The 26,412-nt window shown below is 47.1% G+C and overlaps 1 protein-coding gene across 2 annotated transcripts in view; it reads left to right on the top strand.

Moving 5' to 3' along the window:
• RNF13 (ring finger protein 13) overlaps positions 1 to 26,412 on the top strand; it is a 322,147-nt gene that overhangs the window by 275,879 nt on the left and 19,856 nt on the right. For both annotated transcript variants that reach the window (XM_063916030.1, XM_063916028.1), the window contains 2 exons: positions 15,680 to 15,767; positions 16,046 to 16,136. In XM_063916030.1, the coding sequence (XP_063772100.1) occupies positions 15,680 to 15,767; positions 16,046 to 16,136 (179 nt within the window). The remainder of the gene's footprint in view (positions 1 to 15,679; positions 15,768 to 16,045; positions 16,137 to 26,412) is intronic.

Here is a 26,412-nt window from a genome sequence, read left to right on the forward strand (position 1 = left end):
CTTCCTCTTCGCGAGGACCTTCTCGTACAGGGGCCGTTCGCCAATCAAGACTTACCGCGGCTACGTTTGATGACATGGAGGTTGAACGCCAGATCTTAGCTCAGAAAGGCATTCCGAAAACGGTCATTCCTTCCCTGATACAGGCTAGGAAGGGAGTAACGTCAAAACATTACCATCGGATTTGGAAAAAGTATGTGTCTTGTGAATCCAAGAAGTTTCCTGCGGTGGAGTTTCAACTGGGATGGTTTCTCCTCTTTCTGCAAGCAGGTGTGGATGTAGGCCTACGCTTGGGCTCCATAAAGGTACAGATTTCGTCCTTGTCCATTTTTCCCCAGAAACAATTGGCTATTCCTGAGGTTCAGACATTCTTGAAAGGGGTTCTGCATATTCAACCACCCTATGTGCCTCCTACGACACCTTGGGATCTTAATGTGGTACTGCAGTTCCTGCAATCGGATTGGTTCGAACCTTTGCAGGACGTGGTCGTCAAGTTTCTTACTTGGAAAGCAGTCACACTGTTGGCATTGGCGTTTGCTCGATGTGTGTCGGAATTGGGGACTTCATCATGCAAGAGCCTCTATTTGATTTTCCATGAGGATATCATTTCTTCCAAAGGTTGTGTCAGCCTTTAATATTAATCGGCCTATTGTGGTGCCAGTGGCTACTGATTCCTCAATTACCTCAAGGTCCTTGGATGTTGTGAGGGCTTTGAAAATATATGTGAAGAGAACTTCTCGTCACAGAAAGTCGGGCGCTCTATTTGTCCTTTATGATCCCAACAAGGTTGGGTGTCCTGTTTCTAAGCAGACAATTTCTCGCTGGATCAGGTTCACCATCCAACATGCTTATTCTACGGCAGGATTACCGTTTCCGAAATCTGTTTAGGCCCACTCTACTTGTAAAGTGGGTTCTTCCTGGGCGGCTGCCTGGGGTGTCTCAGCTCTTCAGCTTTGCCAAGCAGCTACTTGGTCAAGGTCGAACACGTTTGCTAAGTTCTACAAGTTACTTTGGCCTCTGAGGACCTATAGTTTGGACAATCAATTCTGCAGGAACCTCCGCACTCTCCCTCCCGTACTGGGAGCTTTGGTACATCCCCATGGTACTAATGTGGACCCCAGCATCCTCTTGGACGTAAGAGAAAATAGGATTTTAATTACCTACCAGTAAATTCTTTTCTCGTAGTCCGTAGAGGATGCTGGGGTCCACATTAGTACCATGGGGATTGTCATTACCAATTTCAGACGTTGCCGTTTGGGCTTTCCACGGCCCTGAGGGTTTTCACCAAGGTTATGGCGGAAATTATGGTACTCCTTCGCAAGCAAGGGGTCACAATTATCCCGTACTTGGACGATCTCCTGATAAAGGCGAGATCAAGAGAACAGTTGCTAAGAAATGTGGAACTCTCCCTGTCGGTTCTGCGACATCACGGTTGGATTCTAAATTTGCCAAAGTCCAGGTTGATCCCGACGACTCAGCTGCCCTTCCTGGGCATGATCCTAGACACGGAGCTACAGAGAGTGTTTCTTCCAGAGGACAAAGCTCTGGAAATACAGACCATGGTCAAGGAGCTTCTGAGACCAGCAAGAGTGTTGATTTATCAATGCACTCGAGTGCTAGGGAAGATGGTTGCGGCTTACGAAGCCATTCCGTGTGGCAGGTTTCATGCTTGGGTGTTTCAGTGGGATTTGCTGAACAAATGGTCCGGGTCTCACCTGCACATGCACCGGAAAATAAGTCTATCTTCCAGGGCCAGGATTTTTCTCCTGTGGTGGCTGCAAGGCTCTCACCTTCTAGAGGGGCGCCGATTCGGAATCCAGGACTGGGTCCTGCTGACCACAGATGCAGGTCTCCGAGGCTGGGGAGCAGTAACGCAAGGAAGACGTTTCCAGGGAAAATGGTCAAGCCAGGAATCTTGTCTCCACATAAATGTTCTCGAGCTAAGAGCCATTTACAACGGCCTTCTGCAAGCGAAGAGCCGCCTTCAGGGTTTCCCTGTCCTGATCCAGTCGGACAACATAACAGCGGTGGCGTACATAAACCGCCAAGGTGGAACAAGGAGCAGGGCGGCAATGGCGGAAGCCACAAGAATTCTCAGCTGGGCGGAACAGCACGTGAGCGCTCTGTCAGCAGTCTTCCTCCCGGGCGTGGACAACTGGGAAGCAGACTTCCTCAGCAGACACGATCTCCATCCAGGAGAGTGGGCTCTTCATCAAGAGGTATTTGCGGAAGTGACGAGGCGTTGGAGAATTCCTCTGATAGACATGATGGCGTCTCGCCTCAACAAGAAGCTTTCGAAGTATTGTTCCAGGTCAAGGGACCCCCAAGCCTGTGCGGTGGACGCCCTGGTAACTCCGTGGGTGTTTCAGTCGGTGTATGTGTTCCCTCCGCTTCCTCTCATTCCAAAGGTGTTGAGGATCATAAGACGAACAAGGGTTCAGGCTATACTCGTCGCTCCAGATTGGCCACGGAGGGCCTGGTATCCGGATCTTCAGGAATTACTAGTGGAAGATCCCTGGCTGCTTCCTCTAGGAGAGGACCTGTTACTGCTGGGGCCCTACGTGTTACTGGACTTTCTGCGGCTGCGTTTGACAGCATGGAAGTTGAACGCCAGATCCTAGCCCGGAAGGGTATTCCCGGGGAGGTCATCCCCACTCTCCTTAAGGCTAGGAAGGAGGTCACGGCGAAACATTATCACCGTATTTGGAGAAGGTATGTGTCGTGGTGTGAAACCAAAGCAGCTCCTGCGGAGGAGTTTCATTTGGGTCGTTTCCTCCATTTTTTGCAGGCAGGCGTGGATGCAGGCCTGAAATTGGGTTCCATCAAAGTGCAGATTTCGGCTTTATCTATTTTCTTTCAAAAAGAATTGTCCGTCCTTCCTGAGGTTCAGACTTTCGTGAAGGGAGTGCTGCATATCCATCCTCCATTTGTGCCACCCGTGGCACCGTGGGATCTTGAAGTGGTGTTGCAGTTTCTTATGTCTCACTGGTTTGAACCTTTGCGTAAGGTTAAGTTAAAGTTTCTCACTTGGAAAGTGGTCATGCTTTTGGCTTTGGCGTCTGCCAGACGAGTGTTCGAATTGGCGGCTTTGTCCCACAAGAGCCCATATTTGATTTTCCATGTGGATAGAGCAGACTTGAGGACTCGTCAACAATTTCTGCCGAAGGTGGTTTCTTCGTTTCACATAAATCAACCTATTGTGGTACCTGTGGCTACGGATGCTGTGGCAGTCCCAAAACCGCTTGATGTTGTAAGAGCTTGGATTATTTATATCGCCGTAACGGCTCTTACTAGGAAAACAGAAGCTCTGTTTGTCCTGTATGCTTCCAACAAAATTGGAAATCCTGCTTCTAAGCAGACTATTGCACGCTGGATTTGTAATACGATTCAGCACGCTCATTTTTCGGCTGGGCTACCGTTGCCGAAGTCAATAAAGGCCCATTCTACCAGGAAGGTGGGCTCATCTTGGGCGGCTGCCCGAGGGGTCTCGGCACTTGAACTTTGCCGAGCAGCTACATTGTCGGGTTCAAACACTTTTGCTAAGATCTACAAGTTTGATACCCTGGCTGATGAGGACCTTATGTATGCTCAATCAGTGCTGCAGAGTCGTCCGCACTCTCCCGCCCGGTCTGGAGCTTTGGTATAGACCCCATGGTCCTTTTGGAGTCCCCAGCATCCTCTAGGAGGTAAGAGAAAATAGGATTTTAATACCTACCGGTAAATCCTTTTCTCCTAGTCCGTAGAGGATGCTGGGCGCCCATCCCAGTGCGGACTGTTCCTTGCAGTTGTATTGATACTGGTTATTTTCGGTTACACGAGGTTTGTGTATCAGTTATATTCAGCTTGTTGCTGTTGTTAGTTCATACTGTTATCTGGTTTCATGCTACTCCAGTTATACGGTATGTTTGTGGTGTGGGCTGGTATGTTTCTCGCCCTTGGTTAACAAAAATCCTCTCCTCGAAATGTCCGTTTCTCCTGGGCACAGTTCCTATAACTGAGGTCTGGGGGAGGGGCATAGAGGGAGGAGCCAGTGCACTCCCAGTAAAAGTCTTTTTAGTGTGCCAATGTCTCTTGCGGATCTGTCTATACCCCATGGTCCTTTTGGAGTCTCCAGCATCCTCTACGGACTAGGAGAAAAGAATTTACTGGTAGGTATTAAAATACTATTTTTTTAAAAAATATTTTTTTATTAAAGACTTGATTTATATCTTTATAATACATCGTCATTTTTGTCAGAGAAACTTCTGTTAACTACAGATGTGTGCTCATATGTGTGTGCACTATATAAATAACTGGTAATAAATAATAGTCTATCTAACCACAATTCGCCATGCATCAGCAGATGCCTGGTGCATGTGAGCCAACAGGTCCTGTGCAATTCCACTAGTGTCTTGCGTCTTTTTTTTTTTTTTTTTGTGCAAATGTGTGTCTTGGTAGCAATGCAATGTGACTAGGATGCACCAGCAGACTTTGCTGATCAATTTGATATGTAACACTTGTATATTATGTGTGAGACAGAGTCTGTATATGAAGTACAACAGAACTTTGCATGGAGAAATGCTGTGGCTGTTGCATCGAAGCACTCCTTATACAGATTCAGAGACTCTCGCACACAGAGATAAAAGTATTACATACAGTATCAAATTTATCAGCACAGTCTCATGGTGCGTTCTAGTTAAACCACGCTGCGGCTAAGACCTATTTTTGTCAAAAAGACACCTGGCGCTAGCAGAGTCTCACAGGGCCTGACACTCCAAAAGCAGCATTTTGGAGCGACTGCAGCAATGATGTAGAGAGCACATCTGTGCTGTCGCTTTGGGCTTGCATTTATAGGAAATTAGGGCTGCGGTGAGTGCCTCAGTGTGGGTATGATTGTTACTCTTCAGTATATTATATAATGCTGCAAAGTATAATAAACAATGTGTAATATACACTATGTAGACACAAGTGATTGGACATCCCCCCCGTCCCCGTGTGAGCGAAATGGTGTGCTCCTGCAGTAGACATATGTCCGTGAAGGTATAAAATGGGTAGAGAGGCAGCTGAGGTGAATGTAAATAAATGAAGGTTTGTTTTTTGTTTTTTTTTTACTTATCAGACTAAAAAAATTAGATGTGATCAATGTTTGATGGCTTTTTTTTTTTTTTACATATAAATCACTTGTACGCTGTCATCTTGTGTTAGTTCTCTTACTGAGCATGGCGTTCATCTGCACAGCTTAGTATAGATACTTAAAATGCAGAGAGCAGTTTATGACGCACTTTTTATTTGAGCATTGATGTTTGAAATTCATTGGGTGGCCTGTCTTTTAGGTGGGACTTCTGCCATCAAACAGACCATGGAATTCCAAGAATGCTGGCCTTTATCCACAAGCTCCTATTTAAACACTTTCCTGGAACCGTTTTACAATTTCTCAGTGTTGCTGGGGAATAATAATAATAATGTACAACCAAAACATGTAATTCTTCTTTGCAATTTAGAAGTGAAAAAGTTTGCGTTCTCGATTTCAAAAACAAAAAAGTATGTTTCCTGTATCTATTAAGGAAGTCCATAAAACACGGCTGTTGCATATTAGATCTTAAAGGCACTGTATTCCTGGCACAACATTTGTTTATGTACTATAACACCTACGTTTTAGTACCTGTTAGAAAATTAATCTGTAGATGCGCTTCCTGTACTTGCCATTGCAAAAAAGTCTATATCCTTGAAACCTTATTCTACTCATTCCCACGATGGTGTAACTGTTTAACCTGATGTAAAGCTAAATCAGCCAGTCACCGAGTTCCTAGGTGGTTACATAATGGGGGGGAAATTGGGTGGGTTGTAGTATGACTGAAATCCTGTCTGCTCACTACATTGTGTATCATGTGACTGCCATTGTAATTGCATCCATAGGCACCAAGGTGGGGGATGGGGGGGGGGGGGGGGGGGAGAAGGGTACAAGTAGCCGGAGACTAAGTACTATAAGGAGCAAATGTCATGCCTCTTCAGTACCCATACACTGGGTACACACTGACATGATCTGTACCCAGCCGATATGTCGAGCCAACATATTATAACCTGGTTACACACTGAGTGATTTTTATTAAGGGTGGAACGATCATGTTTTGTTCTTCAATAGCATACTACAGGACCCTATCAATGACCCTAACAAAGTATTGTAACCCTAACCCGCCCCTTCCGCAGCATAATCCGTGAACGTTTCTGAACGGTTGTATTGCATGCGACCATATCAGGGAATTCTCAACCTGACATGTTCACAAAGAATGCGACCATGCCAGGCAAGTGGTTAAACAAGTCTAAAAATAAAACTATGGACTGTAGGTTATGTGAAATGCCACATTCAACTTTTTGGACGTTTAATATGCCCCATCTTTTACCCTGAAAACTAATCTCTCATTGCCGCTGATCACCGCAATAAAACAAAATAATGTTTTCGCATGGGAATGTACTAAAAATGTCTTGCAGGGATACGGGTTTGCATTTGCAAGTGGCTGTTATCAGAGAGGAATCCTTAGGAGTGTTCACCTGAGAATGTTACAGTAATGCAGCCTATAGGGTACAATGGCCAGCACCATCTAAAGATGGCATTAGCTATTGGGCCAAGTTACGCTTTCTAGAGAGTAGCACTATGGGGCAGATTTTGTGAATGAAAACTGAGGCATTGCAGCAGATATCTGCCATTTATGTACTTGATGCTGTTCTAGTTGGGCCCTATGGGTGTGGATCATTAGATTGACAGTGTCTAGCTCGACAAAGTTTAGGTCAACAGTCACTAGGTCGTCAGGGTTTCTAGGTCGACAGGTCAAAAGGTCGACATGAGTTTTTCATGTTTTTTGGGTGTCGTTTTCTCCGTACAGTGACCGGGAATCCCAGTTAGTGCGCCGTGTCCTCTCGCATGGCTCGCGTTCCAATCGTAGTCCACGTGGATCGTTAAGTATGAAAAAGTTCCAAAAAAAAGGTGGAAAAACTCATGTTGACCTGCCAGCGTAGCACATGTCGACCTATAAACTATGTCGACCTTCAGACCCTGTCGATCTAAACATTGTCGACCTTCAGACTGGATCCCAGACCCTATATGGAGTTATTTGCAAACACCATGTACTGAGTTTTGTTTCTCATCTTTACAGTATCCTTGTGAATGTAGTCTATCTATATGGCTACTTATTGGGTTCAGTGACCATGTATGACCTTATACTGACAGGTCAGAATCTAATTAGAATTGATCTATAAGGACCGCAGCTGATCTCTTCAAATACATATACCGTACTTTAGTATGGATTTGGTCCCTCTTCTGCAGCTCTAACAGCTTCCACTCTTGCGATGGGAAACCATGGTTTAAGTGCATTTTGTTTACTGTCCAAATGGAAGGTGTGAGACTTCACCAGTGTGTGTCAGTAGCTCAATGTATCCTAAAGGTTAATATGGGTGGATTATACACAATGTTTATATAAAAGTGAGTTCGTTATTGCTTCAAAACCACATAGATGTTGTCATAGTTGGAACAAGCCTCTTAATTTACGTTTCAGCTCATTTGAGAATATGCTAATTCCCCACCAGCCGGCAGCACTGGACTGTAGGGAAGGTAATATAACAAATTCCAGTAGCTGTCTGACTGGTGTAATGCCTGCTGGCTTGTTGCTATGTGACCTCATGTAGTGTAAATAGCAACTCTCTCCTGACACTGTATCACTGTGTCATGTCCTAGTACCAGGCAGATCTGTTTCACACAGAGAAAAGTAAATGAGTTGCAAATGTTAAAGGTATAAAATGTGCATGTGTTCATAAGTAAATAGACCAGTCTGGGCAGCCATTAATCTATCGATAACGCATATGCCATAAATATCCAATGAAAGGAAAAACGTGTCATGGCCGCTGAGTAGTTTCTGGGTAAACTAGTAACTCGTGAGCAACGTACATTTTTGATGCTTGGAGTTGAGAACCACTGCTTGGGAGTAATTCACTAAGCCCCACTTGCAGTGGGTCTGGACCTTTTTAGAATGGAATTAAATGATCCATTTGCATGTGTAAGATTCCTGCAGACAGTATGACTGGTCTTCTAGAAGACCCCATGACTTAAAAATAATTCCTTTTCATTTGTTATGCCTAGTGTGATTGCCTGTCACTGTAATTCCTTAATCATAAACCACCTCATCTTATGTAAAGACAACCTCTTTATGTTCACTGTGCCATTCTAGATATTCAAGATATCTTGCACCATACAATATCTGATTTTTATTACTGTTCTCTTCTTGTTACTATAAAGCCAATATACTCCAGAGCTCTGGAAAATTGGACTGAACCATATGAACAAATCATGCATTACAGTACAGTAACAAACATGCTGTAAAGCAAAACTTAGAGGGGACCAGTAGAATCTGTGGCATCCTGCTCTGTGTCTAGACAGATCTCTAAGGCCGTGTACACACTGTGAGATTCGGACTTATCCGATTCTCACTGTGCGACGGGGGGCCGGGTCGGCACTTAGCCAGTATCGCAAGCACATAATGAGTGTGCTTGCGATCCTGGTTCTGTGCGATTTTGGCTAAGTGTCAATCCTGACTATCTCTTCTATAGAGATAGTCAGGATTGACTTGCCTGTACAGCCTATTTTTTCGGCCGATGCCGACCGCGCGGGGCCGCGCATCGGCATCGGAACGGGATCGAAAGGGGACTGTCACCTTGCGATCTGCACTATCTTTTCTTCCGATTCTGACTATATAGTCAGAATCGGAAGAAAAGATCTTACCGTGTGTACACACCTTAAACTTCTTAACTAACAACCTGTGTTACCTCATGGGGTATATTTCTGCATAAACAAAATGGATGGGTAGCCGAGTAAATGGACTGCACATTATATTTACTTCCATGGAGAGCTACTGTATGTATGACCACATAAATATCCCTGCAGTTTTGTTTGGCTACTTTCTCATACGTCCTAGAGGATGCTGGGGACACTTCAAGAACCATGGGGTATAGACTGGATCCGCAGGAGACATGGGCACTTTAAAACTTTTAAGGGGTGTGAACTGGCTCCTCCCTCTGTGCCCCTCCTCCAGACTCCAGTTTAGAATCTGTGCCCAGGCAGACTGGATGCACACTGAGGAGCTCTCCTGAGTTTCTCGGAAAAGACTTTGTTAGGTTTTTTATTTTCAGGGAGATTGCTGACAACAGTCTCCCTGCATCGTGGGACTTAGGGGAGAGAAGTCAGACCTACTTCTAGTGAGTTTAAAGGCTCTGCTCCTTGGCTACAGGACACCATTAGCTCCTGAGGGTTTGGAACACTAGGTACGCCTAGGGGTTCACTCCCAGAGCCCGCCGTCACCCCCCTTGCAGAGCCAGAAGACAGGTGAGTAGAAGAAGATAGAAGACTTCAGCGGCACTGCAGGGTGCAGGGGGGGGCGCCCTGGGCAGCATAAAATCCTCTCTTCTGGCTGGCAATGTGAAATTAGAGTGCCTTGGCACTAAATTCTTCCCCCGCCAGCAATTTTACTTTTAAAAAAGAGCGAGCTGAAGCCCTCACAGCTCTATTCAGCGCCATTTTCTCTCCGGAGCTGCAAAGACGCTGGTCCTTCCTCACCACTGCTATAGACAAGTAACAGGGTGCAAAATGGGGGGGGGGGGGGGGCACAGCAAATTTGGTGCTAAATTGAGTGTTTATAAAGCGCTGCAGGGTCTGAGGCATTATATATTTGAGTTTCAGAACCAGGACAGGCGCTGGGTTGTGAGCTGGCAATCTCCCTCTGTATTTCTCTGACAGGCTTTACTGTGGGTCTGTCCCCCTTTTGGCCCAGTGTGTCTGTGGGTGTCGGTATAGGTGTGTCGGCATGTCTGAGGCGGAGTGCTCTTCCCAGGAGGAGACTGTGTTAGGGGCAGAAACGGCTGTGGGAGCGACCTTGTCGGCACCGCCGACTCCTGACTGGGTAAATGTGTTGAATGCTTTGAATGCTAATGTGGCTCTTATTAATAAGAGATTGGATAAATCTGAGTCTCAGAACCAGGTATGGAAAAAATCTGTGGAGGATGTGTTATCACAGGTCCAGACCCCCTCGGGGTCACAAACGTTCGTTTGCTCAATTAGCGGACACAGATACCGACACGGACACTGACTCCAGTGTCGACTATAGTAATACCAGATTAGACCCAAAATTGGCAAAGAGCATTCAGTACATGATTGTGGCAATAAAAGATGTGTTGCATATCTCCGTGGACCCTGCTGTTCCTGATTCTAGGGTCTGTATGTATAAGGGAAAGAAACCTGAGGTAACGTTTACTCCCTCTCATGAACTGAATACCCTTTTTGAAAAAATGTGGGAAAATCCTGACAAAAGGTTTCTGATTCCCAAAAGGATTCAAATGGCGTATCCATTACCTCTGGGGATAGAGAAAAGTGGGAGTCACCTCCCATTGTGGACAAGGCGTTATCAAGGTTGTCTAAAAAGGTGGCTTTACCGTCTCCTGACACGGCAGCCCTTAAGGATCCTGCGGATCGTAGACAGGAAAATACGCTGAAATCCATTTACGTCACCACAGGTACACTACTCAGACCAGCTATTGCATCTGCATGGGTGAGTAGTGCTATCGAAAAATGGGCAGATAACTTGTCATCTGATATAGATACCCTGGACAGGGATACCATCCTTTTAACGCTGGGTTATATCAGGGACGTGGCAGCCTACCTAAAGGAAGCGGCGAGAGATATTGGCCTCTTGAGATCAAGGGCCAATGCCATGGCAGTCTCAGCTAGGAGAGCATTGTGGATTCATCAATGGAATGCTGATGCTGACTCTAAGAAAGCTATGGAGTCTCTACCGTATAAAGGTGGTGTATTGTTTGGTGAAGATCTAGCTGAGCTGGTATCTACGGCTACCGCGGGTAAAAAAATCTTTTTTACCTTATGTTCCTCCACAACAAAAGAAAGCACGCCACTTGCAGATGCAGTCCTTTCAGCCGAATAAATACAAAAAAGGCCGAGGTTATTCCTTACTTGCTAATAGAGGAAGAGGTAAAAGATCCCCGGCCGTGGCAAGTTCCCAGGAGCAGAAGTCCTCCTCGGCTTCTGCCAAATCCACCGCATGACGCTGGGGCTCCTCTGCGGGAGTCCGCACCGGTAGGGGCACGTCTCAAGCTCTTCAGTCAATTCTGGGTTCGTTTTGCCCTAGACCCGTGGATTTTAGAAAGTGTCCCAGGGGTACAAACTGAAGCTTCAAGACGTTCCCCCTCGTCGTTTTTTCAAATCTGCCTTACCAGCTTCTCTTCCAAAAAGGGAAGTAGTATGCGATGCAATACAAAAGTTGTATCTAAATCAACTCATTGTCAGGGTTCCCCCGGCACAACAGGGAGAAGGCTTTTATTCAAGCCTGTTTGTGGTCCTGAAGCCGGACGGCTCGGTCAGACCAATTCTGAACCTAAAGTCCCTCAATCTTTACCTGAGAAAATTCAAATTCAAGATGGAATCTCTCCGAGCAGTGATCTCCAGTCTCGAGGAAGGGGACTTCATGGTGTCTGTCGCCATAAAGGATGCCCACTTACACATCCCCATATATCCTCCGCATCAGGCTTACCTGAGGTTTGCTACTCAGGATTGTCATTACCAATTTCAGACGTTGCCGTTTGGTCTGTCCACGGCCCCCGAGGATTTTCACCAAGGTAATAGCGGAAATGATGGTCCTCCTTCGCAGGCAAGGACTCACGATTATCCCGTACCTGGACGATCTCCTGATAAAGGCGAGATCCAAAGACAAGCTGGAGCAGGACATTGCACTCTCCCTGACAGTGCTGCAACAACATGGTTGGCTCTTAAACCTGCCGAAATCACAGTTGAATCCGACGAAGCGGCTGTTGTTTTTGGGAATGATTCTGGACACGGAATTACAGAGAGTTTTTCTTCCAGAAGAGAAAGCTCTGGAAATTCAGTTTGGTAAAACAAATTCTGAAACCAGCGAGAGTATCAATTCATCAATGCACTCGGTTGCTGGGCAAGATGGTGGCGGCCTATGAGGCCATTCAGTTTAGCAGATTCCATGCCAGAGTGTTTCAGTGGGACCTATTGGACAAGTGGTCCGGATCCCATCTGCACATGCACCGGAAAATAGTCCTATCCTCCGATAAGAGAATCTCACTCCTGTGGTGGATGCACAGTTCTCACCTCCTAGAGGGGCGCAGGTTCTGGATCCAGGACTGGATCCTAGTAACCACGGATGCAAGTCTCCGAGGCTGGAGAGCAGTCGCACAGGGGGAAACCTTCCAGGGAAAATGGTCAAGCCAGGAAGTTCGTGTACACATAAAAGTTCTGGAGTTAAGGGCCATTTACAACGGACTTGTTCAAGCAGAACGTCTTCTTCGCAACCTGCCCGTCCTAATACAATCGGACAATATAACAGCAGTAGCGCACATAAACCGCCAGGGCGGAACAAAGAGCAGGGCGGCAATGGCAGAGGCCACAAAAGTTCTCAGCTGGGCGGAAAGACATAAAAGCGCTCTGTCAGCAGTCTTCATTCCAGGAGTGGACAACTGGGAAGCAGACTTCCTCAGCAGACACGATCTCCATCCAGGAGAGTGGAGTCTTCATCAAGAGGTCTTCACAGAAGTGACAAGTCTTTTGGGGAATTCCTCAAATAGACATGATGGCGTCTCGCATCAACAAGAAACTTCAGAGATATTGTTCCAGGTCGAGGGACCCTCAAGCAATAGCGGTGGACGCGCTGGTAACACCATGGGTGTTTCAGTCGGTGTATGTGTTTCCTCCGCTTCCACTCATTCCAAAGGTGCCAAAGATCATAAGAAGAACAAAGGTTCAAGTGATCCTTATTGCTCCGGACTGGCCAAGGAGGACTTGGTATCCAGATCTTCAGGAATTACTCATAAGAGATCCCTGGCCTCTTCCTCTTCGAAAGGATCTCTTACAACAGGGGCCGTATGTGTACCACGACTTACCGCGGCTACATTTGACGGCTTGGCGGTTGAACGCCGGATCCTAACCCGAAAGGGTATTCCCAATGAAGTTATTCCCACACTTCTTCAGGCTAGGAAAGGAGTGACGTCTAAACATTATCACCGTATTTGGAGGAAACATGTGTCTTGGTGTGAATCCAAGAAGGCTCCTACGGAAGAATTTCGGCTAGGGCATTTTCTCCATTTCCTACAAGCAGGTGTGAATGCGGGCCTAAAGTTAGGCTCGATTAAAGTACAAATTTCGGTCTCATCGGTTTTCTTTCAAAAACAGTTGGCCTCCTTTCCGGAAGTTCAGACTTTCATGAAAGGAGTTTTCCAACCTCCCTTTGTGCCCCCAGTGGTACCATGGGATCTTAACATGGTGTATTTTCTTCAATCACATTGGTTTGAACCTTTACAGAAGGTTGAGTTTAAATTTCTCACGTGGAAAGTGGTCATGCTGATGGCCTTGGCATCCGCAAGGCGGGTGTCTGAGTTAGCGGCTTTGTCTCACAAGAGTCCTTATTTAATCTTCCATGAAGATAGAGTGGAGTTGAGGACTCGTCAACAATTTCTGCCGAAGGTGGTTTCATCGTTCCACATGAACCAGCCTATTGTGGTGCCAGTGGCTACTGACGCCTTTGCAGAGTCAAAATCCCTCGATATTGTCAGGGCCTTGAAGATTTATGTCGCCAGAACGTCTCAATTTAGGAAAACGGAGGCTCTGTTTATCCTGTATGCTGCCAACAAGATTGGAACGCCTGCTTCCAAGCAGACTATTGCACGCTGGATCTGTAATACGATTCAGCATGCTCATTCTACGGCTGGATTGCCGTTACCGAAATCAGTTAAGGCCCACTCTACCAGGAAAGTGGGCTCCTCCTGGGCGGCTGCCCGGGGAGTCTCGGCATTACAACTCTGCCGAGCAGCTACTTGGTCGAGTTCAAACACTTTTGCGAAATTTTACAAGTTTGATACCATGGCTGATGAGGACCTCATGTTTGGTCAATCGGTTCTGCAGAGTCATCTGCACTCTCCCGACCGTTCTAGAGCTTTGGTATAAACCCCATGGTTCTTGAAGTGTCCCCAGCATCCTCTAGGACAGCCTTTTTCAACTGGTGTGCCGCGGCACACTAGTGTGCCGCGACCAGTTGCTGAGTGTGCCGCCGCCCGCCGCACGGACCCGATCACTGCCGCCAGTAAGAGCTGTCACCCGCCCCGCCGCACGGACCCGCTCACTGCCGCCATTAAGAGCTGTCACTGGCGCTACCCGCCCCCGCTACACGGACCCGCTCTCACTGTCAGATGTCCGCACGCCGCCGCCCGCCTGCCTCACAGACCTGCAGCATCCTGTTCATATCCATTCCGCAGAGTCAGCCGGACCGTGACCTATGACTCACCATAGGTCACGGTCCGGCTGTCTCTGCGCCCGCCCACTCACACGCTGCTCTGCTTGCTGATCCGTGGTGAGTTCCAGGCACTCCTCACCGCTATATATTATAAGGGGGAACTGGTGTGTGGAATTACTAAGGGGGGGGGGAGCTGGTAAGGGGGAAGCTGGTGTGTGGAATTACTAAGGGGGGGGGGGGGGAGCTGGTAAGGGGGAAGCTGGTGTGTGGAATTACTAAAGGGGGGGAGCTGGTAAGGGGGAAGCTGGTGTGTGGAATTACTAAGGGGGGGGAGCTGGTAAGGGGGAAGCTGGTGTGTGGAATTACTAAGGGGGGGGGGCTGGTAAAGGGGAGCTGGTGTGTGGAATTACTAAGGGGGGGAGCTGGTAAAGGGGAGCTGGTGTGTGGAATTACTAATGGGGGAGCTGGTAAAGGGGAGCTGGTGTGTGGAATTACTAAGGGGGGGGAGCTGGTAAGGGGGAAGCTGGTGTGTGGAATTACTATTTGGGGCATGTGTGTGGAATTACTAAGTGGGGGAGCTGATGTGTGGAAATATGAGGGCATGTATGGGGCATTACTTGGGGGGGTGGCGGTGTGTGGCATTACTGGGGGGCAGGTGTGTTGCATTAAAACAACCGATGGTGTGCCTTGGCAATTTTGAAATCTTGTGTAGTGTGCCACGAGTTTAAAAAGGTTGAAAATCACTGCTCTAGGACGTATGAGAAAATAGGATTTTAATACCTACCAGTAAATACTTTTCTCTTAGTCCGTAGAGGATGCTGGGCGCCCGTCCTAGTGCGGACTCTATCTGCAGTTATTAGTTATGTTTACACACGGGTTGTGTTATGTTGTAGTCAGGCTGTTGCTGACGTTGTTCATGCCGTTGACTGGAGTTTTGTTAAATGCCATGTTGTATGGCGTGTTTGAGGTGGGAGCTGGTATGTGTCCCACCTTAGTTTTCTGTAAATCCTTTCATCAAAATGTCCGTCTCCCTGGGCACAGTTCCTATAACTGGAGTCTGGAGGAGGGGCATAGAGGGAGGAGCCAGTTCACACCCCTTTAAAAGTCTTAAAGTGCCCATGTCTCCTGCGGATCCCGTCTATACCCCATGGTACTTGAAGTGTCCCCAGCATCCTCTACGGACTAAGAGAAAAGGATTTACCGGTAGATATTAAAATCCTATTTTTACTTTGTATAGAGCTTTTAATTTAAACATTTCTCCAAGGATGAAAAGTAATTTCAAAGACATGACAGTTGGAAATTGTGTGACAAAATCATGGTACATCCAACCAGACCTATTCTCACTTGTGTGAGTGTGAGAAATACTGTACCAGGTAACTGACCCTCCTCCTTCTTCATAGGTGTTGAATGCACAGAGGGCAGGATACAAGGCTGCTATCATTTACAATGTGGACTCTGATGACCTCATCAGCATGGGATCCAATGATGGTACGTATCCAGCAGATGTGGGGAAATGATGCTTCATAAATGTTTCCTGTGAAGCTAAGCAAAAAGGAAAATGCAAACCCTTTTATATGATTACTGTTTTATAATCCGAAATACGGGGGAGAAGATGTCGGGGAAGGTACAGAAAATGGCATATTTAATTGTTTTCAGAATATTTTTTCCCTAAAGCCCTGGTCACGATCTGTGCTAGTTAGTAGAAATAGCTATTTTTAAAATAAGCTAGATGTTCTCTCCGTACTGAATGTTCTTATGTGTTTCAGTTGACATTCTAAAGAAAATTGACATTCCATCGGTGTTTATCGGGGAGTCTTCAGCACGGATTTTGCAGGAAGAATTCACCTGGGAGAAAGGGTAGGATATTGTGGCTCTTACTTCTGCATTCAGCTCTGAGTTCTCCATGAGACAATGTGACATGAACATTCCTTCAGGAAGAAAACCCAGCTACAGGGGAATGCACTTTCTGTACACCTAAACCAAAGACCTACATATCCTTGTGTACAACATACTTTTCTTACATTTAATGCAGTTCTCATTAAGCAGAGTTGTTTACTAATGTAGCAAACCTTTTATTCTGTGTCCGCGGTGTTGTCAGTACGTGTCAGCCATTTTAAAGGCTGCAAAGATGGTATATGTCAGCAGAGTTTTGTTGGCTGATTTCTACATAGGTAACAGGTTTTCTGTGTCTGTCATCAGGGCCTTATATAGCATTGTCCTGACTCCTGTCCCATGGCATCTTCAATTAATACATACTAAATTGCTAATTCTATGTCCAATATTCCCTTTATATTGCAAAATAAGTGGCCGTCTGGCATAAAAAAACTGACACAAACTATACAAATGATAAAAAGGAAGCCTGAATACATCTTGGTTGTGATTATAGGCATACACACAGTGCGATATGAACATCTGATATGGACTATATAGTCCATATCTGTAGAAAACCTAGTACATATCGCACCGTGTGTAAACAGCTTCTGATGTCGATACGCACTCACTCGGTGTCTGTATCACAGGCAAAAATAGACCGTGCAGCCTGCTCAATTTTGCCTAGAAAGTGTACAATCTCAGCTATTTCTAGTATAGTCAAAATCGGCCATAGCCAAAATCGCACAGTGTGTATATTCAATATTGATGGTTCTAGGCTCCAGGGAGTTCAAGGAAAGTCGCATAGTCAAAATCGGCCATAGCCAAAATCGCACAGTGTGTATGCACCTTAAAATATACCTAGTTGAAATTTTCCCCCTAACTTCATGATTAGAACAATTGGGATTTAAAAACCAGTTTATCATGTGTATTGTGACGGTAACAAACTACAGTTCTTTTGTAAATATGAAAAATAGCAGCAGGATTTAAGGGGGTAATTCCAAGTTGATAGCAGCAGGAAATTTTTTAGCAGTTGGGCAAAACCATGTGCACTGCAGGGGAGGCAAATATAACATGTGCAGAGAGAGTTAGATTTGGGTGGGTTATTTTGTTTCTGTGCAGGGTAAATACTGGCTGCTTTATTTTTAAACTGCAATTTAGATTGCAGATTGAACACACCCCACCCAAATCTATCTCTCTGCACATGTTATATTTGCCTCCCCTGCAGTGCACATGGTTTTGCCCAACTGCTAAAAACAATTCCTGCTACGATCAACTTGGAATTACCCCCTAAGAGCACATAAAACGGAGCTGCCTCAGGTGCAGTGCACAGGGTATGCCAAGCAAAACAAGTATGTGATCTAAATACAGAAAGTGGTAAAGTCATTAGCATTATTATACCTCCGGTATTAGTAGCGTTCTACTTCATGCTCCTTCATGTTATACAGAGAACACACTATTGTGGCATTGGTTTCTCCTTATATTAACAAGAAGTCTGCTGCATTGCAGAGATAACCACTAAGGAAGTATGTTTCCCATTAATGTCTTTGATTCTCTATTTATATCCCAGCACTTAAAGGGACTTTACCACCTTCTATATTTATATCACTTAGCGAAGAATAAAGTGTGACTGACTAAATCCAAAGCGCTTGAATAAAGCAGCTGGATACACATACACAATTATACACATACACCATTTCCCCCTTCCTTCCCATGTGAAGAAAGGGGGAATATCCGGCCATGGCAGGGCATACACTGCCCGATGCTGCCAACTGGGCACTTAGAAAATATCGCGCCGCATGGACATGCTGGACGATCTGGCATGTCCGACTGCGCGCCCTGCAGCATAAATCCTCATTTAAGTAACTGCCAAAAGTGGTACATAGTGCCTGGGCACTGAATCTGAAGCGCGCCATTAAGGGGGCATGGCTTAGCCCTCACAGCTCTCATCAGCGCCATTTTCTCTCACAGAGCTGCAGAGACGCTGGTCCTGTCCTACTACACTGCTGTACAAGTAACAGGGTGCAAAACGGGGGGGGGGGGGGGGGGGGGGCACAGTTAATTTGGTGCTGTTTTAATAATAATAAAAGCGATAACAGGTCTGAGGCATTGCATAAAACGTTTCAGTACCGGGATAGGCGCTGGGTTGTGAGCTGGCAAACTCCCTCTGTGTTTCTCTGACAGGCTTTACTGTGGGTCTGTCCCCTATATGCCCAGTGTGTTTGTGGTGTCTGTACACGTGTGTCGGCATGTCTGAAGCTGAGTGCTCTTCCAAGGAGGAGACCCTGTCGGCACCGCTGACGCCTGATTGGGTAAATATTTTGAGTGCTTTGAATGCGAATGTGGCTCTGTTAAATAAGAGATTGGATAAGTCTGAGTCTCAGACCCAGGCATGGAAGAAATCCGTGGAGGATTTGTTGTCACAGGTTCAGACCCCCTCGGGGTCACAAAAGCGTTCTTTTACCCAGATAGCAGATACAGATACCGACACGGACTCTGACTCCAGTGTCTACTATAGTGATGCCAGATTAAATCCAAAACTGGCTAAAAGAATTCAGTACATGATTGTGGCGATAAAAGATGTGTTACTTATCACGGAGGACCCTGCTGTTCCTGATACAAGGGTCTGTATGTTTAAAGGAAAGAAACCTGAGTTAACGTTTCCTCCCTCTCATGAACTGAACGCTCTTTTTGAAAAGGTTTGGGAAATTCCTGACAAGTTTCAGATTCCCAAGAGAATTCCGGTGGCATATCCGTTCCCATCTGGGGATAGGGAAAAGTGGGAGTCACCCCCCACTGTGGACAAAGCTCTGTCACGGCTGTCCAAAAAGGTGGCGCTTCCGTCTCCTGACACGGCAGCCCTAAAAGAACCTGCGGATCGTAAGCAGGAAAATACATTAAAATCCATTTGTCACTACGGGTACGCTACTCAGACCTGCCGTTGCTTCAGCGTGGGTGAGTAGCGCTAATGAAAAGTGGGCAGATAACTTGTCATCTGAGTTTGATACCCTGGGTAGGGATAACATTCTTTTGACTCTGGGTCATATCAGGGATGCTGCAGCCTACCTTAAGGAAGCTGCGAGGAACATTGGCCTTTTGGGATCAAGAGCCAATGCTATGGCAGTCTCAGCTAGGAGAGCATTGTGGATTCATCAATGGAATGCTGATGCTGACTCTAAGAAGGCTATGGAGTCTCTGCCGTATTAAGGTGGTGTCTTGTTTGGTGACTGCCTCGCTGACCTGGTATCTACGGCTACCTCGGGTAAGTCATCCTTTTTACTTTATGTTCCTACACAACAAAAGAAAACGCACCACTATCAGATGCAGTCCTTTTCGGCCCAATAAATACAAAAAAGGACAAGGGTCTTCCTTCCTTGCTTCTAGAGGAAGTGGAAAGGGAAAAAGGTCACCGGCTGTGGCAGGTTCCCAAGAGCAGAAGTCCTCTCCGGCTTCTACCAAATCCACCGCATGACGCTGGGACTCCTCTGCGGGAGTCCGACTCTTCAGTCATTTCTGGGTGCATTCGACCCTAGACCCATGGGTATTAGAAATAGTGTCCCAAGGGTACAAGCTGGAATTTCAAGACGTGCCCCCTCGACGATTTTTCAAATCAGCCTTTCCAGTTTCTCTTCCGGACAGGGAGGTGGTATGCGGTGCTATACAAAAACTATGTCAAAATCAAGCCATTGTCACGGTGCCCCCGTCACAACAGGGAGAAGGCTTTTATTCGAGCCTGTTCGTGGTCCCGAAGCCGGACGGCTCGGTCAGATCTATTCTGAACTCAAAATCCGTCAATTTCTATCTAAAAAATTCAGTTTCAAGATGGAGTCTCTCTGAGCAGTGATCTCCAGTCTGGAGGAAGGGGATTTTATGGTGTCGGTCGACATAAGGATGCCTACTTACACGTCCCCATATATCCTCCACATCAGGCTTACCTGAGGTTTGCCGTTCAGGATTGTCATTACCAATTTCAGACGTTGCCGTTTGGTCTGTCCACGGCTCCGAGAATTTTCACCAAAGTTATGACTGAAATGATGGTTCTCCTGCGCAAACAAGGAGTCACAATTATCCCGTACTTTGACGATCTCCTGATAAAAGCAAGGCCCAAGGAACAATTACTGCAGAGCGTGACGCTCTCCCTGACAATTCTGCAACAACATGGTTGGCTCCTAAACTTGCCAAAATCACAGTTGCTTCCGACGACAAGACTGTCGTTCTTGGGTATGATTCTGGACAAGAAATTAGAGTTTTTCTTCCAGTAAAAAAGGCTCTGGAAATTCACAACCTGGTCAAACAGATTCTGAAGCCAGCAGGAGTGTCGATTCATCAATGCACTCAGTTGCTAGGAAAGATGGTGGCGGCCTACGAGGCCATTCCGTTTGGCAGATTCCATGCCAGAGTGTTTCAGTGGGACCTGTTGGACAAATGGTCCGGATCCCATGTGCACATGCACCGACAGATAATCCTGTCTTCCAAAACCAGAATCTCACTCCTGTGGTGACTGCACAGCTCTCACCTCCTAGAGGGACGCAGATTCGGGATCCAGGACTGGATCCTGGTGACCACGGATGCGAGTCTCCGAGGCTGGGGTGCAGTCACACGGGGAAAATTTCCAGGGAAAATGGTCAAGCCAGGAAGCTAGTCTACACATAAACATTCTGGAGTTAAGGGCCATTTACAACGGCCTTCTACAAGCGGAGCATCTTCTGCGCGATCTGCCCGTCTTGATTCAGTCGGACAACATAACAGTAGTGGCGTACATAAACCGCCAGGGCGGAACGAAGAGCAGAGCAGCAATGGCAGAAGCCACAAAAGTTTTCCGCTGGGCGGAAAGGCATGTAAGCGCTCTGTCAGCAGTCTTCATTCCGGGTGTAGACAACTGGGAAGCAGACTTCCTCAGCAGACACGATCTCCATCCATGAGAGTGGGGTCTTCATCAAGAGGTCTTTGCAGAAGTGACAAGTCGGGGAATTCCTCAAATAGACATGATGGCGTCTCGCCTCAACAAGAAACTTCCGAGATATTGTTCCAGGTCAAGGGACCCTCAAGCAATAGCAGTGGACGCCCTAGTGACACCGTGGGTGTTTCAGTCGGGTCTGGGACTCCAGGTTGATAACAAAAAGGTCGACACACCTTAGGTCGACGCCAATTGGTCGACACACCTTAGGTCGTCATGGGCAAAAGGTCGACAGGAAAAAGATCGACATGGAAAAGGTCAACATGAGTTTTTTATGTTTTTTGGTGTCGTTTTCTTCGTTGAGTGACCGGGAACCCCAATTAGTGCACCGCGTCCCCTCGCATGGCTCGCTTCGCTCGCCATACTTCGGGCATGGTGCTTTCGCTCGGCACAGATTACCGTTCCAATCGTAGTCCACGTGGATCATTAAGTATGAAAAGGTTCCAAAAAAGAAAAAATTGTGAAAAACTCATGTCGACCTTTTTCCATGTCGACCTTGTTCCTGTCGACCTTTTGTCCATGTCGACCTAAGGTGTGTCGACCTTTTTGTTGTTGACCTGGAGTCCGGATACCGTTTCAGTCGGTATATGTGTTCCCTCCGATTCCACTCATTCCAAAAGTGATAAAGCTCATAAGAAGAACAAGAGTTCAGGCAATTCTCATTGTTCCAGACTGGCCAAGGAGGGCTTGGTATCCAGATCTTCAGGAATTGCTCATAGGAGATCCCTGGCCTCTTCCTCTACGAGAGGATCTGTTACAGCAGGGGCCGTGCGTGTACCAAGACTTACCGTGGCTTCATTTGATGGCTTGGAGGTTGAGCGCAGGATCCTAGCCCGAAAGGGTATTCCCGGTGAAGTAATTCCCACACTACTTCAGGCTAGAAAAGAGGTAACGGCGAAACATTATCACCGTATTTGGAGAAAATGTGTCTTGGTGTGAATCCAAGAAGGCTCCTACGAAAGAATTTCAGCTGGGCCGTTTTCTGCAAGCAGGGGTGGATGCGGGCCTAAAGTTAGGCTCAATTAAAGTACAAATTTCGGCCATGTCAATTTTCTTTCAAAAAGAATTGGCTTCCCTTCCGGAAGTTCAGACTTTCGTGAAAGGCGTGCTGCACATCCAGCCTCCCTTTGTGCCCCCGGTGGCACAATGGGATCTTAATGTGGTGTTGCGGTTCCAGCAATCTCATTGGTTTGAACCTTTACGTAAGGTAGAGTTGAAATTAGTCACTTGGAAAGTGATCATTCTTTTGGCCTTGGCCTCTGCAAGGCGGGTGTCTGAATTGGCAGCTTTGTGTCTCAAGAGCCCCTATTTGACCTTCCATAAAGATAGAGCGGTGTTGAGAACTCGTCAGCAATTTCTGCCTGAAGTGGTGTCATCGTTTCACATGAACCAACCTATTGTGGTGCCAGTGGCTACTGACGCCTTTGAGGAATCAAAGTCTCTAGGTGTGGTAAGAGCTTTGAAAATTTATGTAGCCAGAACGGCTCAGATTAGGAAAAAACGGAGGCTCTGTTTGTCCTGTATGAACCCAATAAGATTGGGGCTCCTGCTTCCAAGCAGACTTTGCACGCTGGATCTGTAATACAATTCGGCAAGCTCATTCTACGGCTGGATTGCCATTACCGAAATCGGTGAAGGCCCATTCTACCAGAAAGGTAGGCTCATCCTGGGCGGCTGCCCGGGGGGTCTCTGCATTACAGCTTTGCCGAGCAGCTACTTGGTCGGGTTCAAACACTTTTGCAAAGTTTTACAAGGTTGATACCCTGGCTAAGGAAGACCTCTTGTTTGGTCAATCGGTGCTGCAGAGTCATCCGCACTCTCCCACCTGTTCTTGAGCTTTGGTATAAACCCCATGGTTCTTGAAGTGTCCCCAGCATCCTCTAGGACGTAAGGAGAAAATAGGATTTCTTTATCATCCACTAGGGGTCACTGGAGTACTCTTGGGATATGGACGGGCTTCCGCAGGAAACAGCACTGAATATTCAAATTAGTAACACTCCACCCCTCCATATCCCTGAGCACTTACTCAGTGTTTTTTCTGTGCTGAACGTGGTAGCAGCTTAATACCTGAAGTCACGGTTTTGTTGAAGAAACTTTTATTTTTATTTTTATTTTTTCTACTATTTGTACACATCCCTTTCCCCCTTCCAAAAGGCAGGGTCAGGGATCGTGCAGCTGCTGATAGCAGCACGGGCGTGTCGGGCCTCTCTGAAAGAGCTCCCTCACAGCCCTCACATCCTCCTGCACTGGCTAGCCGGCGCTTACTGAAAAGCCCCGTCGGAGCCTCCGCACGTCTGCGGGAGTAAGGTATGTGAAACGGGGCGGTCAGCTCCCGCTGCCGCCCCGACGTGTGGGGACATAGTGCTTGGTGACGGCAGAGGGATTGTTACGCGGCTCTCCCCTCTCAGCCTCCGGCAGGTACCGCGGCTCTCCCCGCTCAGGCGCCCGCACGTTCGACCGCGGTTCTCCCCGCTCAGGCGCCCGCACGGTCGGCCACAGACCTCCGTGCAGGCACCGCGGCTCTCCCCGTTCAGGCGCCCGCACGGTCGGCCACAGACCTCCGTGCGGGCACCGCGGCTCTCCCCGCTCAGGCGCCCGCACGTTCGGCCACAGACCTCCGTGCAGGCACCGCTGATCGATTCTTACAGGCCGCCGCCCGCCGCAGCGCTACCTTGATTAGCTGACGCCGCTATTATACACGAGGCCACCGCTGGGACACACGAGGCACATAGCGCTCTACGATACCCGCTGGGGGCCCACACGCTGCGCTGCCGCTGTAATAAGCTAAAAGAGCAGGCAGCCATTACAGGGGGGACAATAATAATGTCGCAGAGAAATACTGCAGCAGCAGAGGAGATTGTTACAGTATAATCAGTGAAAGTTGTACCAGCACGGTGATTATATGTATAAGTTAGCAGGGCAGACCTGTGTTTTCCTGCTGTGATTCCAGACGTTCCTGCCTTACATCTCTACACCACCGGAAGGCGCAGGGGTGTTAGTGGGAATTTGGGATCAAATTTCTTAGTACTGGCCACGTGTATTGCACTGGGCCAGATATATATACAGAGCCACCTTATTGCTATTTTACTGAGTCGTGCAGGTGTCTGTTTTTTGTGTATTGTATTGTCTGTCGCCATGAGTAAGGCACCAGCAAAAACTAAAAAGCATATTTGCAAAGTATGTGGCAGTGTGTTACCGGATGCATCTACCACATGTAACGTATGTTTTGTGGATTCCGTTCAGAATACCATTTCTGCTCCGGTTTTGCAACCAATTTCCTCACCGGACCCTCCGTGGGGTATGTTAGTAAATGTACTGGAGAAATTTCAGACAGAAATGACCGCTGCTCGTCTGGAGCGAGAAACGTTAAGATCTGAGTCTAGGGTGAGACCGCCAGAACTACCGGAGGCGTCTCAGCCTTGCGTACGGTCCAAATCCATTTTGGGCAAACGGGATAATTTTCATATGTCTTATGATTTTCCAGTGTCTGCTATGTTGCATTCTGACGATTCCATCCCAGACCTCACGGAACACGATGAGGGGGAGGAGGGCGAAGTGGAGTCAGATGGCGAGGATGTTAACAGTTCCGGCATTGATGATCTCATCAGAGCGGTACGGCAGTCGCTAAGGTTTCCTGAAGCTGAGCAGCCTCTCACCAATGATCAGGTCGTATTTACTAAACGACGGAAGACGCCAGTAAGTTTTCCTGTGTCGGATTCTCTAAATCAGATGTTAGTAGAAACAAGACAGAATCCAGATAAACGGTTTTCTATACCTCGCAGATTTAAGTCTAGTTATCCGTTTCCAGACTCGGTAACGTGTACATGGGAGAATCCACCAATAGTTGATTCTTCAGTGTCAAAGCTTACCAAGAAATTAACCATACCAGTGCCATCAGCTACTACGCTTAAAGATCCTTCAGATCGTAAGATAGAAACTATGCTAAAATCCATGTATGTAGCAGCAGGTGTGATGCTAAGACCTGGATTGGTTGGCATTTGGGTCACTAAGGCGCTCATAATATGGCTTACAGAACTCAAATCTGCTTTACATGACGAAAACCTGATAATTCAGGTAAATCAAATGATTGAGGCTGTAGAGTATCTCTGTACAGCGTCTACTGACGTCTGTCAGCTCACTTCTCGTATTTCATCTTCGCTAGTTACGGCACGAAGAGCACTCTACCTGCGTACTTATCAAGCGGAGGCAGAGGTCAAACGAAGTATAGAGGCGTTGCCTTACGATGGCAAGAAGTTGTTTGGTCCAGAATTGGACGCATGGATTAAGGAGGCTACGGGAGGTAAGTCTGTGTTCTTACCAGTGCCTCCACCTGCGCCAAGAAGAAGGTACGCTGGACCTTCGTTCAAATCCTTTAGATCTCAGCCCTTTCGAGGACGTGGCAGAGGATCAGCCACGCCAGCTAGACGTGGTCGAGGACGTGGTTTCCATCAAACCAACACAACTCGCCAAGACGCTAAGGTTACCGACAAGCCAGTGGCATGACGGCCTACCAGCCCATCTCGGTTCTCCAACTGTGGGAGCACGCCTTCAGACGTTCCATGGGGCGTGGTTCCACACATCCGCGGAGGGCTGGATTCGCAATTTAGTGTTAAAAGGTTACAAAATAGAGTTCGACTGTCTGCCGCCTCTGCGGTTTTTCAAGACAGGCTTGCCTCTGTCGGACGACAAGAGGACAGTTTTGCAAATTGCCATTCAGTCCTTACTGGATTCGGCAGTGTTGATTCCGGTCCCTGTACACCAACAGGGTCAGGGTTATTATTCAAGTCTATTTGTGGTCCCGAAGCCGGATGGCTCAGTCAGACCAATATTGAACTTAAAGGGCCTCAATCAGTACGTAACTTACTACAGATTCAAAATGGAGTCTCTACGGTCGGTGATTGCGGGGTTAGAGACCAAGGAATTTATGATTGCGCTAGACCTCAAGGATGCGTACTTACACATTCCAATTTGGCAGCCTCATCAGAAATTCTTACGATTTGCAATACGCCAGAACCATTACCAGTTTCAGGCTCTGCCGTTTGGCCTGTCATCAGCGCCTCGGGTATTCACCAAAGTAATGTCTGTGATGATAGCTCACCTCAGATCCCTGGGAGTGACAATAGTTCCGTATTTAGACGATCTGCTCATCAAAGCTCCGTCTCCACAGATACTTACCCAACATGCGCTGCTAACTTACAATGTACTGGTTCACCACGGTTGGATTGTAAATTTCAAGAAATCACATCTGATTCCGTCTCAACGCCTTCAGTTCCTAGGTATGATTCTCGATACGGTCAATCAAAGGAT

Source organism: Pseudophryne corroboree, chromosome 4, assembly GCF_028390025.1.
Source record: "Pseudophryne corroboree isolate aPseCor3 chromosome 4, aPseCor3.hap2, whole genome shotgun sequence".
Classification (NCBI taxonomy): domain Eukaryota; kingdom Metazoa; phylum Chordata; class Amphibia; order Anura; family Myobatrachidae; genus Pseudophryne; species Pseudophryne corroboree.